General features: G+C 46.2%; 1 protein-coding gene across 1 annotated transcript in view; it reads left to right on the forward strand.

Annotated features, from left to right (window-relative positions):
* LOC8024153 (transcription elongation regulator 1) overlaps window positions 1-17230 on the forward strand; it is a 60314-nt gene that overhangs the window by 41108 nt on the left and 1976 nt on the right. The window contains exons 13-17 of the mRNA XM_029972575.3: window positions 550-720; window positions 1849-2040; window positions 4158-4364; window positions 13025-13182; window positions 13239-13299. Coding sequence (XP_029828435.2) covers window positions 550-720; window positions 1849-2040; window positions 4158-4364; window positions 13025-13182; window positions 13239-13299 — 789 coding nt within the window. The remainder of the gene's footprint in view (window positions 1-549; window positions 721-1848; window positions 2041-4157; window positions 4365-13024; window positions 13183-13238; window positions 13300-17230) is intronic.

Consider the following 17230-nt stretch of genomic DNA (forward strand, 5'->3'; position numbering starts at 1 on the left):
CTAAAGCCTGCTATGCATGCAGTGGCACCAAAGTGTTGAGCAGTTTGGGAAGTTCTGTGGTGAACAAACATCGGGGGCAGTCTGCCTTGGCCGAGGCCCAGAAGGCGCCCCAGCCGACGCACGACATTGTTTGCGGGTCTCGGGTGAGGCTACTGATCGCTGGCGGCCCTCTTGCGCCACTGCCAGGGCTGTCTGCCATTGCTCCTTAGACCGGCAGTCCACTGCCAAACCTGGGACTCTGGTGTTTTAGTGAAGGATGAAACTTGGAACGGGTTGCCCGAGCAAGGGGAAGGGGCCACGTGGTCTCCGGGTGGGAGGGGGTGTGCGCTTTCAGCCTTTGTCTCGAACACCGTGTAGGCTCAAACAAGATGCACAGGGCTCTATTTTGGGGAGGGGGGTGCAGCCCTCTGGGCAGCAGTCCCACCCTAACCAGAGCGAAAAATGGAAGGTGCTGCGGTACCGCGTGCTCGCTACGGAGCTTTTATTGCCCACTTGAACTGTGACTGGCTCTGTGCTTACCTTCTTGCACCTGCTCTCTTCCCCGCGTAGATGAAGAAGGATTTTTTGGAGCTGCTCAAAGAGCAAAAGCAATTGGACAAGCACGCTCGCTGGAGCGATATCAAGAAGACCTTGGGTGAAGACCCACGTTACCGAGCTGTGGACAGCAGTTCCCAACGAGAAGAGTGGTTCAAGGAGTACACGGCCAAGCTCTCTGGAACGGTGAGCATCTGGGGCCTCTGGGACGACCGGCTTGGTGGGCTTCCGTCATGGCTGGCCGTGGTGGGCTCTTTCTTCCGCGTTTCCTCCAACGTTTTGTACATTGTTGATCAACGAGGCTCACGCATCTCTTTCTGAGCGAGCCCTAGTAAGTTTGTGCCAAAAAGCATCGTCTGCACTGCATTGCGGGGCTGTCAAGTGTGATGCTCGGTGTTGCGGTACAGGTAGCATTTGCGCACCAGAACATCATCTCTACCTCGTTACCTGCTAAGCTTTTCCTGTAGATTGCTATCGTTAGCCACGCTCTGTGGGCTCTGTGGGCTCTGTGGGAAAGTAGCCACGCTCTGTGGGAAAGTGGACACGCAGATTTTGTGTATCAACTAGAAGTATTGGACTAACTAGTACTAGAAGTGTGCCAATATTCGAATATATAAATCGAATCCCCCAATATAGGGTTACTTGAATGTCCCATGTGTTCGGCAAAAGACGCGTGGTCAGCGCGTACCAGTCTTCTCTTCTGATCCTATCATGCAGTTTTGTTGAAACGCTAGAGATGGGCGGTCAGCTGGACGGCAAACCACTGCCGCCCACCATGGTGAAAACCCTGCTAGGCCATGTCCCTCCTTGTGAGATTTGCCAGCTGAACCAAGGAAGAAATATACAAGATAGAGAGAGACAAGGAACATACACATGCACTCTGCTGGACTAACAACCATTTACTGAATAACATCTTTTCCTTTGTCGACTTTCATTTACTGAATAACTTTATTCAGCTGGCAAATCGCACAAGCATGAATAACCAACCAGCTCAGCTCCAGGCGATTACGTGTCCCACCTTAATGATCCCGAAGTATTGCACACCTCCAATAGTTGGGCAGTAAACTTTAGTTGCGGCCTATGTTTAGCTAAATGAACTTGTTTGCACGTGCCACCCACCGTTAGTCGCTCTGTTGTGGTATCGGTTTGAGGCTCGACCGCAAGAATCGGGAGATCTTAGTAGATATTTTTTGTCGGTGCGCCATTGATGCTGGGAGCCGATGACCAGCATTAGTATTATCCGACACGTTTTTCTCGCGACCTATGTGCCCTGGCGGCGGGACGGTTGGGAAAGTGAGGTGTGCCACGTTGCAGCATGGCCACGAAGGGGACGACGAGGGCAGCCGGGAGCGTGAAAAGCAGGAGCGCATCGAGGCGAGCCTGAGGGAGCGTGAGAAGGAGGTGCAGCGCACACTCTCAACGCACCTGCGTGAGCGAGACAAGGAGCGTGAGCAGCACAAGCATGACGAGGCGGTGCAGCACTTCAACGCCTTGCTCACCGACCTGGTAAGTGCACTCGCACGGCCCCGTCTCCGCCGGACTAGAAAGGGAGCAACCAGCGATTGTTGGTTGAGACCAGGGGTTCTCGAGCAACACCTACTGTACAAAGCCAAATTAAGGTCCACTTGTTTTATTTTTCTTTTTGTGCTGCTTTTTAAACATAGTTTGTTACTTGCAACATAGCGATAATGAGTGTCGACTCGTTTTAAGAGCAGATGCAGCATCCAAGGAAGGTGACCATTCGGAAAATTTATACGCATGTATCCAGTGCAGTCATTGAGCGAGTTTTAGTTCGGGTCACTAGGTACGCTGTGGGATAAATATTTCTACGAGCTTCTTTTTCACTTTAGAGAGTCGAGCTATATACAAATATTTATTCTTGGCAAGTTCTTAGGCATAGGGTCTTAATGACAGTTGAGGAACCTCTCATTCCATTTTTGGAATTGTTGCAATAAAGTAGTGTAGAAGCCTGCAGACTTGGTTAACAGCAATGCACACACTGGGGAGTGTCTGGTTTATAGTTCATATTCATAGACCTATCTAAAGCCTTCGATACCGTTCCTCTCTTTTGTGCAAACTTAATGTGATACTAAACAACCCTTCCCTCGTTAACTGGATATTGCTTTCTTTCCAATCGCTCATAGTATGTATGTTTTAACTCGTTTAAGTCTTCTATTGCCATTGTGTCATCAGGTGTCCCACAAGGCTCTGTCTCGGTCCGTTTCTTTTCTTGTTCTACACCAACAATTTACCACGTAACATCGCCACTAAAGTATGTCTTTACGCTGATGACTGCGTCCTTTACCACACAATTAACTTTCCTGAGTACCATAATTTTCTTAACAGTTCATTTGCAAGCTTCTGTACCTGGTGTAACACCTGGCAAATGACCATAAACTTTTGGAAAACTGTCTTAATGTCTTTTTCTAAGCGTACGCTCCTTTCCATGTTCACATATTCATTCAATGGCTACACATTGGAAAGAGTTTCTGAATGCAAGAGCATTGGTCTTCTTTTCTCACAAGACATGTCTTGGTCAAAGCGCATTGATTCCACCTGTAAAACGGCACTTAAAAAACTCGGCTATCTTTAACAAACCCTATGTGTTGCCCCGCAAGAAACCAAACTTCTAACATATAAAACACTAATACGCCCTATCCCCGAGTACGGTTCAATCATTTGGAATCCCTGGAAACAATCTGATATTAACAAAATGGAATCAATCTAAAAGAAAGCAGTATGTTTTATTTTATTTTGCTACGACAGAGATTTTTCCCCATCCTCTAACCTTTCTGCTCTAAGCTTGTCCTTTTTCCAATAGACGTCACACTGGGAACCTTACCGTAAAATACCGGGCAAGCGCCCACTCAAAATTTAGAGATAATCGCGAAAAAATGGGGGATGGGCGCTTGTCCGATCATCAATTTTACATATATATGTAGTGTGCACATTTTTTCATATATTAGAAATTTGGATATGGGCGCTTAATGTGGAGTGGGTATATGTGCGTTATTCTACGGTAAGTCCTATACAGTCTAGTTAACTCACCACGTCTCACCTCGTTAGACACATGCATAAGGTTTCACATAGCATCATCAACAAGAAGCCAATATGACCTAAACATTTCACCGTTTTATGCACATACTGACATGTTTACAGTTTTTTCCCTAGATCAATTGAACATTGGAATCTGCTACCCGGTAACATCCGTTCATTACCTCCAGACGAGTTTCTGTGTGTGGTTGACAGTGGTTGGCCTTAATTTACGGGTTTTTTTTTTTGTCTTATTCAATATTGAATTGTGATTCCCCCCCCACTCCTGCAATAGCCCCGATGGGGCTGCAGTATGTAAAAATAAATAAATAAATAGCCGTTCATCAAAGTGTGGCTCAGGATCTGCTAAAATACAGGTTAAGTTGGAAAAGCACTTTATTCTTAGGTGTGAAGACAATACGAGAGAATTTGTTAATATTATACTCTTGCAAGGATCCTCCCAGATTACTTGCCCCATGCAAATGATTTTTAGTTTGATTGGAAATAGTTTCGAGTGGGAAGTATGTGCCAAAGAAGCATTGGTTGTTGTGCTAGGCGGTGTGAACTGAGGGCATGCGTCCCCCGGACAGGTGCGCAACCCGGACGCGTCGTGGCGGGAGGCGAAGCGCACCCTACGCAAGGACCACCGCTGGGACCTAGTGGAGTCGCTGGAGCGCGAAGAGCGTGAGAAGCTCTTCAACGAGCACCTGGAGCAGCTGCAGCGCAAGAAGAAAGACAAGTACCGGGACCTGCTCAACGAGACCACCTCCATCACCCTCAGCTCCACCTGGAAAGAGGCAAGTGTTTGCTGTTTCCCAGTGTGTTACAGGATTCATTGCCTGTGCGGGTTGGTTGACGTCTTCAGATGCTCACTGAGGCCAAATTGGCTGCAGGTGAGCGTCAGCTGACGCCAAGCTCCGGTGGTTTCTCTGTAAGACGTCAAAAAAGTCGAAAAAGTTTTGCAAGAGCCGTCGAAAGGTCGATCTAAACATAGCTCATCTATTCTGAATGCTGGCACCATGTTGTTTGCAGGTGATGCTGTGTGTAGGCAGTGCAAGGAACATAGCATTGATGTCGTGGGTTACAGCCTGGTAAAGCGTGCCCAAAGCAAAGTCCACTTAGTGTGTGTTTTCGCATGTAGCAGTTTTTGTTTGTATCTGTGGGAAGGGCCTGTTTTCCTTCCTTGTGTTACCACCACTCGTGAACTTTGTCTGTATGTTTGGTGCAAACTTGGCCAGTACTACAACCACCTACTGTGTACTGCATTCCGCAGCATCCACTTGAACTGGAGGATCGAGCCACAGGGGCTTGCTGATAGGTTGTTGTCTGCTGTCTTGAAGCCAGGAGGATCAGAAATGAAAAACTTGCTTAAAGGGGCCCTGCAATCATATATAAGCGTCTACCTTTTTTGCGATTTCCACGTCTCTTGGGGTTCGGGCGAGCCAGCGGGCACGGAGAGAGTAACTAAATATCAGTGCGTCATATTTTAACCGGACGACGCGGAAACCTCCTCCACCGACGGGGGCGACCCGCGGTACCGAAAGCGCGCGAAATGTGACGTCTTTGGTCCTGTGCTTACTACTGGTCAGAGCCGCTAAAAGCTTCTTTTAAGTCGAAATACAAAATATAAGTGGCGCAAACTGTTTCAATTATTTATAAAAGTAGTTTTTCTTCAGTATTTTAGATCAGTAAAGAAACAAATGCAGTGTATAAAGCACGGAAACAAGAAATGACCCGTCGACATACCCGCTACCAAGCGGTGGGAAAGGCGGCGCATGTTAGAAAAGAGTAGTGGGATCAGGCGCTGACACGGAAAGGTCCCGGATGTGCGCGGCGGCGCTGTGGTCGTTTACGGACTGGAGGATCCGACCGGCTCCGAGCGTTCCGTAGGCCTTCAGCGAGTAGCTTTGTCTTGTGTTTTGGCCATTTCGCGGTACGGCAGCGCGAAGTGACTCCCATTCTGAACTGATCTTTACCCCGTGTTTGCTGTCGTTTGTGGCCAATGAAGTGTCATGCCGAATTAGTGTTTAATCGCGCAGCAAATGCAATGAGAGCCGCTCTGGCAGCCCGTTGTATACAGCCTATCCAGAATACGCTTTAGTGGCGCCCTCTCGCGCCGTCAACAGGGAGTGCGGCAGCCGTGGGCGCTCGCTGAGCTCACTATCCCTCCTCTAGCTCACGGCCGCTCAAGCAACCAAGGACGTCATGAGGGAGGATATTTTTTGCTTGTTTTTGTAATTTTAATTTGCCTATAACTTTTAAAATAAGGCGAAATTTGAGAAAAGTTACATTAAGTTACTACGGTCAGTGCGCTCAGGTTTGGTGCAAATTAAAAACCAGTAAAAAAGTGCTTGCAGGGCCCCTTTAAAACAGCTATACATAGTGTTGTGCAAATATTCGAAATTTCGAATAGTAGTTTTGAATAATACACTATAAGGTATTCACTTCAAGATGAATGCGATATTCATATTTTTCGAAGTGTTGATCATGGCAGGCCAGCCCCGTTAAGCGCGCTTCTTGTTGAGCACAGGTGCCCTGCGGAGAAGCAACCCACGAAAGTGAGCTCCACATGTGTTGCTTCTCCGCAGTTCACCGGTGCTCAGTAAGAAGCGCACTTAGTGGAGTAACCCGCCGCGATCAGCACTTGGAAAAGTATAAATATCGCAATAGACCGATCTCACTGAGCGTTCGACACGTGCGTGACGCCGCCATAACTTTAGTTCACAGGAGGCAGACGGCTGTGCATGTGAGGGCTCGTGCTGTCTCGTGCTCCTCAGGCGCAGAGCTCCAGAGGTGGCGTCAATTGTGCAGAAAGACTAAAGTTGTCCAGCCAGTCGGAGACAATGTCGTTGGTCCCGTTGGTCGCCTGGTCACACACCGGGTGTTGCAACTCTGCCCGCCCCTGCAAGACCTGCGGCCAAGTCGGGCATTCTTTGTCTAGTTAGAGGTGACATCTCGGACATGGTTGCCGTCGGAAAAGTGGTCGAGGGCAGAACTTGGAAATAGAGTTGCCTAAATGCGTGCCGACGAGCATGGTTGTGGTTCAGTGACTTTTGGACAATCAGGGGTTGCTGGAAAACATTGAGTTTGTGGAACTATTTTAGGTGTAATCAGCCAACTATTAAAATCTCTTTGCTGGTCGGTTGCCCCGGCAAAGAGCAAGTATCCACACGCGCTTTCCTCCTTGCCCAAGCTATCTCTGCCTCACATCATCTGCTCGCGCTCGGCGGCAGCGGTCTTTCGTGTGTCTTGTTCTCGGTGATTTTGCCATCGCTAGTCAGTGTTTATTTTTTTATTATTTTTTATTTGGGAAAATTGTAGACCGACACGCTGCGCAGCTCTGTCTACCAACACGGCCGGAAGGCCACGCATGTGCAGAAGCTATGTGGGCAGAAGCTGTCAGGCTCTCCGTGTTTTTGCCATTGCATTGTGTGACGTGCGCTCGCGGTTGACGGTGTAGAGATGCTTCTAGTTTCATTTGTGCATCTTATTTCCTGTCAGCATATGTCGTATGTTATGCCCGACTATTCGAGCTCGCTACCCGAGCATTGTTTATGCTAATTTTCTATCATTTATCTCTCGGTGACTTAATTTCGCTGTCTATTCAGCATTCAAAAGAAAAATAAATAATAAACCTTGAGGCAGTCTTATAAAAAAATTTTCTTGCAACCTAGAACATTAGAGGTAAACAATTTTTAAAGTGCTTTTCATTCTGTTCTTTGTGAAGTGTGTCAAAGTGTTTTATCTGAATGTGAGACTAAAAATAATTTTATAATAACTTATTTTTGTTTTTTTTATTAAAAAAATCTATTGCTGAATTTCAATAGCAGGGTTGCACTAAAACTTAACCCGTTGAAGGGTTGCAGTTTTTATTTTATTTTTTTATTGTACCTTAATTTTTTTTATAGTGCTTCACCCAGTACATATCACTCCTGAACGTCTATGTAGTAAATATCAGGGTAGTCCTACATGATGTGACATTGCAGTCTTTTCTCTTTATGGTTTTGTTAGGACAAGTTTTTCTGCCATTGAATTTACTTTTGCAGAGTGTAGACCGACACGTGGCGCGGCTCTGTTTACCAACACGGCCGGAAAGCCGCGCATGCGCAGCAGCTATGTGGGCAAAAGCGGCCAGGCTCTCCACGTTTTCGCCATTGCGTTCTATGGCGTGCGCTCGCTGTTGGCATTGTAGAGACGCTCTAGCTTTATTTGTGCGTCGTATTTCTGTCAACGTATGTCTTATGTTATGCCCCACTATTTGAGCTCGCTACCCGAGCCTGAACAGCAGCGGTATCGAGACAAACTGTGCGTGGACGGCGTTGCCTTCGACGATCCGTACGTCATAAACAAGACCTGTTCCGACGCGAAGTTGCTGCCACCAACGTTGACGGCTCACGTCGTCGTTTATTTAGTGTTTTCGCTAAGCCAGTGGCGACCGATACGGAGCAAGCGTACAGGTCTCTCGAGGCCCATGATTACTTCGAGCCGGTTTCCGCAGACTTTGGGTCTGCTTAAGTGTATTTATTTATTGATTAAATACACACAGCACCTTCGAGTCAAGGTATGATATTTAACCTACCCTCATGACCACAAGGCATGACAAGCAATAACGCTTTGTCCGTTCTGCAGTCTTGGCGGTAACACGTCACAAGTAACGGCGTTACCGGTAACGCGCTACTTTTTTCAGTAACGTAGTAACCTACTTGCTACTTTTTCAAAAAATTAACGGGTAACATATTTACTTTACTATTTCAAGTAACGGGTAACATAGTTACGTTACTCGTTGCTTCTTCTTCTTCTCAAGTCTTAAAGAAATTACACTTCCATTTTTTTCCGTGTTTTTAGGCGTGAAGCCACGTGAGTTTCCGAGTTTTCTGCGTTTTTCTTTGTATTTTTTCTCGTGAGTATTTGGGTGAAACCGTAAAAAGAGATGAAGTAGTTATTTTCAGTTTCTGCATGAACATAATGTTTCTTGAAATATGATTTTATGCATACTTGTACCATCAAAACAGTATAACGAGTTAAACCATAATTAAAAAAGTAACTTAAAAGTAACGTGCGTTACTTCTTATCGGTAACGGTAACGCGTTCCTTTTATTTTGAGGTAACGCAGGTCGGTAATGCGTTCCTTTTATTTGCAAGTAACGAGTAACGTATCTCGTTACTTGTTTTCGGTAATGCCTACAACGCTGACGCTCTGTCGCCAATCTTCTTCCGCCTGATAGCGCGGGCGTATAGCAAGCCACCGACGAGCACTTGGCCAGTGCTTTGTGCTCAAACACCGTGGGAACAAAATCCCGGTGGTTTCGATCAGACGACGGTTTTCCTGCACATAAGCAAGCCTCAGGACGGACATTGAAATGGAAGCCACACTCGCCTTCAAGAAAGTACTTGCCGCACGAGCGGTCATCCGCGCGAGGCGACCATTCTTTTCTATCCACAAATATTATCCACCTTCTGCGCCTTTCAGAGTCAACCGGGAACTTGCGGAAACCCACCCCGCTACTTTTGTTGTACCTTTCGGTGCAATTAACGGCTACACAGCTTTTAGGCATGCTGAAATGCTATGACGCCCATGCAAAACGTGCTCCCTTTTGCCCACACCACATGGCTCCGGCGCGATCGCAGCGTCGCCGCAGCTCTGCGACGTCAAGCCCGCGTGTCGGTCTATATCTTGAAAACTGTTTTGTTTGATTTCAGTCCTGCTTGCTGTAAATGATTCCTAAATGACACAACCAGAGGGTGAAACTATTTGATCATCCAAACTTTATGTCCTCTAGGTTTTGCCCCAGCGAGATAAAGTTGTAATGAAAACCAATACCCGGGTACCAGTTAACTTCATTGTATGCAAAAGATTTTTTGTGAAAGTAAAAAAAAAAAATATATGCCCACCACCTGAGCGCATATCTTGAGGCACTAGACTTAAAGTATTATCATGATACAATATGTTATTAGGTCTGCGGACCTTACATTAACCAGCAACATACTATCTTACAACTTACAAACTAATGATCAGGAAGGAAACTTTGCAGTTGCCTTTCTTAAGGGGGGACACGGGTCTTGGGGCCCAAAATATTTGCAAAAAAACGATTTTTCATTTTTATTATTTTTGAATTCTTTATACTCTCTTGCATATATTGACCAAACTTGACGCCCAAAAAATGTGTCCGTTTATATAAAAACGGTTATTTATTAGCTGAACAGGCGGGGCCCGCTCGCCAAAAATGCTCCAAACTCCTTGACATTGCACCGTCCGTCATTTCGAAACCAATCGGCAGAGCACCGCCATCTTGGTTTCGTTTCAAAGAGCGTCTCTTTGGCTTGCTTTCCCGCCAAACACGAGCGGCCTACGCCGCGCAGTAAAAAATATACAAAGCAAAACGCAAAAACGAACGAAGCTACGCTATTGGTCCTTAGCCGACACGTGACGAAATGGCCGCTTCTGGTTGGAGCACGACTACTTCCGGTTACTTCCGGTCCAAAAGTGGGCCGCGCCATCTTGTCAAAGCCGTCGCTTCGCGCTATCGTCGCTATGCCTAACCCTAGACCAAGCCCGCGTCGAAAATTTCGAACCGTGCATAAGTTCGGAAAAAAGCGCAAGAAATGTGCGACGCGTCGGCAGGAAGGGTTGTCGCAATCAACGGTGACGATCGAAGATCCCCTCGCAATGACGGAAAGCCAGCCGACGACAGAACGTGAGCCGGCGAGCGAGACGGCTGCCGCGTCGGCGGTTTCGGAACCGCCCGTCTCCCCCGTTCCGGACAGCGGAGGCAGACGCACGAGGATCGACTCAACGTTCCTTACAAGTAAAGATCGCGAAGTTCTCCAGCGGCAAGCAGAAAAAAAAACCGCCGAACTTTCGTCGACTTCTGCTACAGATCGCAAGATGAAGATGCTCGCGACTGAGTGTGATGCTGCTCCAAGTTCATCACCCCTGACATACACGATCGTCGATCTTGACGCAGTGAACAGTTTACTGGGACTTACTGCGTGCCGGGTGTGCCGCGGATCAGTGAGCATTGAAAGGGAGACGCATGAATTCGGGCTAGCTGTGAAACTGAAAATGCACTGCAGCAACTGTGGCGATATTGGATCCGAATGGAGCTCGCGACGAGTCGGGGGCGAAGCGAACTGCAACCCCTTCGCGATCAACCTCCTCGCGGCGCGTGCTATGCAAGGCAGTGGAAACGGTCAAACGGCACTAAACGACATTTTCGCTGATCTGGGAATATCGCACAGAGGTCTCCATAATAAGACCTTCCAACACTACCTGAAGACAAAGCTACACCCAGCAGCTAAAGAGGCCTGCAAGAAGTCTCTGACCAAGTGTGCAACTGCAGTGAAGGAAGTGTATGAAGAACTGAACTTTGGAAATCCGGGGAACATTGCCATTTCATTCGATGGGACATGGCACACAAGAGGACACTCATCCCGCATAGGGGTGGCCACAGTGATTGAGCTGTTCTCAGGCTATGTTCTGGACTACGTTGTGTTGTCGAATTTCTGTCTTGGCTGCGAGTGTGGGCCACAACCAGGGAACCCAGAGTACGATGAATGGAAGGCTCGGCACTTGTGCCAGAAAAACACGACATGCAAGGCAGGTCAGATGGAGGTTGAGGCGGCACTGATTCTTTTTCAGCGCTCGCTCTCCCTCCACGGCCTAAGGTATACGACAATGCTTTGCGGCGGCGACAGCAGATCTTACCATGCCATCGAGGAAGCCAAGGTGTATGGTTATATTGAAGTAGAAAAAGAGGACTGCACAAACCATGTGCAAAAGCGCATGGGAACTGCACTCCGCAATCTCGTGCAAAAGCACAAGCAGGACGACGGAGGGCGCATCAGTGGCAAAGGACGACTCACTGGAGACCTTATCAGCAAGTTGACCAGCTATTACGGCTGGGCGCTCAAGTCACATGCTGGCAACGTAGACCGAATGCACTCAGCAGTGATGGCCACCTACTACCACATCACTTCAACTGACGAGAAGAAAAACCACAGTCTGTGCCCGAGTGGTGTGGATTCATGGTGCAAGCACAATGCTGCCACTGCAAAGGACGAGCCCCCACCAAAGCACAGGTACAAGCTACCAGACAACGTCAGCAATGCACTACTTCCAGTGTATCAGCGTCTTGCTGACAAAAGGCTCCTGCGGAGATGCCGAAGAGGCAAAACTCAGAATGCTAATGAAGCACTGCACTCCGTCATCTGGAGCCTAACGCCGAAACACAAGCATGCATCACTGTTTGCTGTGGAGACGGCAGTCGCGGATGCCATCATGCGCTTCAATGTCGGAAAGCAGCAAGCTACCTCGAGCATCCTGCAAGAGTTGCAACTTGACCAAAGCTGCAAGGGCGGTCAGCGGGCAGCGGAGAAGGACTGTCACCGCAGTGTGAGGGCAGCAAGGAAGCGTGCAGCCTCGGCAGCTTTCCAAGCGGCAGCAAAAAGAAGGCAACGAGGCAAGCCTCACGGAGATTACTCCCCGGGAGCATTCTGAGCTGCCTGCATGTTTTCTGGGCGTGTTTTTCATTATATTCATTGATGTGTCTATGGTCGTTTGTTTTTTGTGTTTTTCTCAGATAAAGGTTTTTGTGGCATGCAAGTTTTGTGCAAGTCGTAACTTCTCTCCTACTCACTGGATTCTCATCATTTTTGTTTTGACTGGGTGCTGGCTGTGCAAGGAGTGCAATAAGGGTATAACATTGTGACTCTATGTACCAGAATATATTGTAAATTTGAGAAAACAAAAATATAAAGAATGAGCACTTATTGAGTCATGGCTTCGAACTTCCATAACTTTGGATAGAATAAAGATAAAAAAGTAAAACCTCCCTTGTTGCACTCCTTGAACATTCAGGAACATACACATATATGTTTCAGACATTTCTCTGCTACATGTACTTTCCTAGCCTTCTCACAATTGCACAACTGGAGAAAGGCTCTAAAACCTGACCTACTTTGTCTAGAAGAAAAATAATTGCTTATTTGAAGTCAGTCCACCAAGTTACATGTAGCCTGAAAGTTATTTCTTTATACCCAGAACGCTTGAGCAATTTTTGCTCAAGCCCCAGGTCTCCCCTTAACAAACTAGAAAAGTGGTGCCAATTTTATTACCCTAGCTCTAGTATTTATAAAGTAGTTCTCCAAACTCAAGTGTGGCCTTAATGCAATACTTATTTTGCTGTGCACCTCTACTAAGAGTATCCCCTGCATGGGGACTGAAATATTTACTAAATACTTTTCCGCGTTGTTCACCGTTTGTGGTTCTGGCTCTTGCTTGGATCTGGGGGATTTCCATCTTTAAAAAAAACTGAGATGATCGAGCGGTTCAGTCACGAGTCCAATGTAGGTCAGTCGCAGACGACTTGCGCGAAGGGGATTTGTTTGTTTTCTGTTGCTTCCCAGACAGTGTGCTTTGGTGGCCCAGACCAGTCACTAAAAGTGCTTTGACCCGCAGGTGAAGAAGATGATTCGAGACGACCCCCGGTACAGCAAGTTCTCGTCGAGCGAACGCAAGTGCGAGAAGGAGTTCAAAGAGTACCTCAAGGACAAGATGGCAGCCGCCAAGTCGGACTTCCGGGAGCTGCTAAAGGAGACCAAGACCATTACATACAGGTGGGGAACCGGGCTCCTGGTCGGGGCCGGGCTGACCGGGCACCCCTCTCGTGCAGGTCCAAGAAGCAGATGGAGGAGTCTGAGCAGCACCTACTCGACATCCAGAAGGTGCTTGAGGTAGGTGCACTGCTCGAGTGGTGTTTCTTCTGCTGCGTTTGTCCGCAACACAATGCCGTGCACACGGAAGTGGACTTGCATTGGCCAGTGCACTGTGTTCTTCCTCACTGCCATATGGTACTGTCAAATGTGCACCATGTTGTGCATTAGCCACTATGTTTTGCCGGGCTCGTATAAACATAATGAAAGCTTTCAAAACCCCATGGCAAAACACATTGCAGTCTGTGCCAACACCTCATTCCCGCACCAGGAGGCCTGCTATGCAATAAAGCAATTCCACGAGTGTAATCGTAAGGAAATCCCATACAGTTTGAGATACATTTTTAAAATGCCAGCGAAATCTGTAAGCAAATGAACCATATAAGCTAAAATTCAAAGTTTTTGGGTAAAAAAAAAAAAAAAAAAAATGAAAAACTTGTGCTGGTGACATTTTCACCCATTTAGGGGGGGGGGGGGGGGGCGCGGGTCTTTGGTGCCAAAATATCTTTACAAATTAATTTTTGTTTAAATCATAATTTTGATATCTACAGCTGTCTTGTTGAGACTAATTTTATGGTTCAATGTTGGTGCCATAATATCAATATACAGGGTGTTTTTTTTTAAGCTTTGCAGATTTGTTTTAAAAATGCTGTGAAAGTTACACTTATGCGGCTTGTGGAGGCGAATTATACGGCCAGGGGTACATTATGTTGGTGGCTAATCTTTGCAAAAAGTCGGCTAATTAATTAAAATTAATTAATTCTTAATTAGTGAAAATAGACATATGGTTACAATTAGAAACTTACTGAGCGTCATCGAAAACCACTATATCAGCTCTTTTTTAGAACGACTTGAAGCTTGTGGGAAACTCGGGGGCGCACCAAAGTTACCACTCATGCAGCAGGTGCAAAGCTAGCAGTGGCAGAACGTGACGATAATCGAATCATCTGCGTTCCTCAACTGCTAGCCTTGTACCTGCTCCACGAGTGGCAACTTTAGTGCACTACTACGTTTCTCACGCGCTCAGTCTTTCTGAAAATTGCTGATTAAGTGGTTTTTGATGACGCTCAGCAAGTTTCTAATTGGAATCATATGTCTATTTTGACTAATTAAGAAGTTAATTAACGAATTTTAATTAATTAGCCAACTTATCACAAAGATTAGCCAACCACATAATGTCCCCCTGGCCGTATAACTCGCCTCCACAAGCTGCATAGTGTAACTTTCACGGCATTTTTAAAACAAATCTGTAAAGCTTTAAACAAAAAAATTGCGATGGCTTAGCTCGGCTATGCCAGGATATACGTAGCGTGAGCTGATGCGCACAAAATGAGGCGCTATCAAGCAGCTCCGGTGCAGCGTCAGACTTGGCTACTGCGCAACGGAGGCACACAGCTGGGAACGCGGCGGCGCCAATGCGTCTGCCGCGGCTATAACGTCACTCCTCTGGAATGCGAAGATTGGCGAGGCGCGCGCGGTGGCGGCGGAGGCTCCGGCACGCCAGCTGTGCGCCGTGTGACGTCACTGCTCCTCGTGCTTGCGCAGACCGGCGAGGCGCGCACGGTGAGGGCGGCTCCGCCCCACCAGCTGTGCGCCGTGTGACGTCACTGCTCCTCGCGCTTGCGGAGCACGGAGCACGGCTCATTATGCGAGCCACGCGAAACTGCTCAACCTCGGCCAGTGTAGCTTTTTGTGGCATCTAATGGGGGGGGGGGGGGATTTGTTGGCGAGCTTTGAACTTCAGAACGTGCAGGAGTTTATTGATTTTAAAGTATTGGACGTTGTGGGACAATTAACTAGTATTGGCAATGGCAAGAGTGCCAATGCCAAATTCAGCTGAAGAAAATTCTTCATACCAGTGAATTCTTATGAATTTAGGGTGTGGTCGTGTCTTATTTATTTTTATTTTGAACTTTTAAGGCATTATTTATTTTTATTTAGAATTTTTAAAAATTGGGAACACGGAAAAATTTAATCCCGAATTTCGTAAAGTTAGAAATCTGGCTAGAATAAACTGTGCTATACCCTGAATGTTTGAAAAGAAAGAAATTAGAAAAAAACGCCTTCCCAATTTCATACAAAATAAACTCCGAACACTGAACCGTGCTTATAACAGAAGGATGGAAGTGATATCTTACTCTGGCTTATTCCAGTAACTTAAGTGACTGGCACAAAGTGGAATCCTCTCCGACAAAACTTGTAAACAAGTATCAAGATATTGCAGCCGCATTTTATCTCTTATAGGAACCTTATATGAAACCAGGTGGCATTGGCATGCTGCTTTTTTTCTGACCAGCCTCCGCTATTGAGGAAAATTCATTCTTTTCATGAAAAAAAAAAAACAAAAAAAACATCAACTTTTGTGCAAGTTACCTTAGGAACTGCCTCGACCTAAAAACATAGGAGCTCGGTCTGAAAAGTGGCAGTATCCCATTCTTTTGGGGTTAACCAGAAAAAACAGGATGGGTCCAAAGCGTCCTGGAAGGGGATATTTTTCGTCTCGCTGCCTGTGTTCTATCAGAGTAAAGTACTTTAAAAGACTATTTTTGCGAATTTGGAGAAGTGTGGTTTACGGGAATATATCGTGGGTATGAAATGTCGCGGATCGGGGTGGTGCTATCGTGCATTTGCTATCGTGCAAAAACATATTTGCAGAATCTATTTTTTGCGTTATTCAGGTTGCGAAATTTGGGTCCTCGCGAAAATGAAGTCGTTTATCTTGTTAAACTTTTCCAGCCGCACTTAATTAGTTGTGGTTGGACATCAGCGCGGAAACAGAAGCATGATATAGAGCCGTCCTTGATGGCAAGGTGCTATAATGCTGGCTTAGATTTGGATTCCGCTGCATCCCATTGCTCCTCAAAACATGCAAAGCCATACATCTAAATCCAATCCAATTTTATTTTGTCATGAAACAAATAGACCTTTCTGGAAAATCCCACATTGCATTTTGCGGCGAGGGGAATTGTGGGGTTCAGATGTACACATCGCGACACTGTTAGCGCGAACACAACGTCGGCGCCTTTTCGCATTTTACTTCTAAATGGTATTAGCGAGCACGAAATTTTATCGCTTACATTATAGAACTAAATGAGCTCTTTCCGTAGCAATATTAACTTGGATGACATCCCTTGGTTTCAAAGAGAAATTTTGAAAAACCGGCGGTCGCTTGTTCGCACTAACAGTGTCGCGCTCTGTACACTCTTGCTGACTCGGACGCTTCTTAGATCCTGGAGCTGGCATGGTTCATTCCATCTCTTCATTGAGACCTCAGAATGCATGAAAAGTTATTAATACTCTGTTTTGCTTTTTTTTTTGCTTTTTTTTTTTCTGCCATTTCTGCATTCCAAAATCACGTTTTAAACCAACATCAACTTCTTCTTCTATTACTGAATAATTTCAAGTGTCGCACATAGGAACATCACAATGCGGCAAGCACATGGTGGGGATGCCACATATTTCTGGAAAGTATATTACATGTTGTCAAGAGGACAGACAAAAAACTAAAAAGGTGGCTTATTTGGGTCTGTGCCTCTTATGAATTCACATGTTACAGTATAGTATCAATAAAAAGAAAAAAGAACTGCCTTTGCTGTTATTAGAATTACGAACAAAATTAATCACTCTGCAAAACTGAATTGGCCCACATGTTTCACAGAGCACCGAAATTTGTTTTTCATTTCTATGTTTGCGCACTTAGCAGCTGCAGAGCTCTCAACTAATCATTGTTGCCTTAGTACTAAAAGTGTCAGAGTGGATAGTTTTCAATTAATCACTGTTGCCTTAGTACAAGTGTCAGAGTGCTCATTCAGGACATCTATCTTTTCTTTTTGTACATAGCGTCATGGGGCTTAAACTGAAGCCAGACAGAAAAATAAACACACTTGCACACTGTATGTATGTAGGTTTGTAGTGTGTGTGTCAGACCTTTTGCACGAGCGTTTTCACCTTT

Source organism: Ixodes scapularis, unplaced genomic scaffold (genome assembly GCF_016920785.2).
Source record: "Ixodes scapularis isolate PalLabHiFi unplaced genomic scaffold, ASM1692078v2 PGA_scaffold9__187_contigs__length_104089568, whole genome shotgun sequence".
Lineage (NCBI taxonomy): Eukaryota > Metazoa > Arthropoda > Arachnida > Ixodida > Ixodidae > Ixodes > Ixodes scapularis.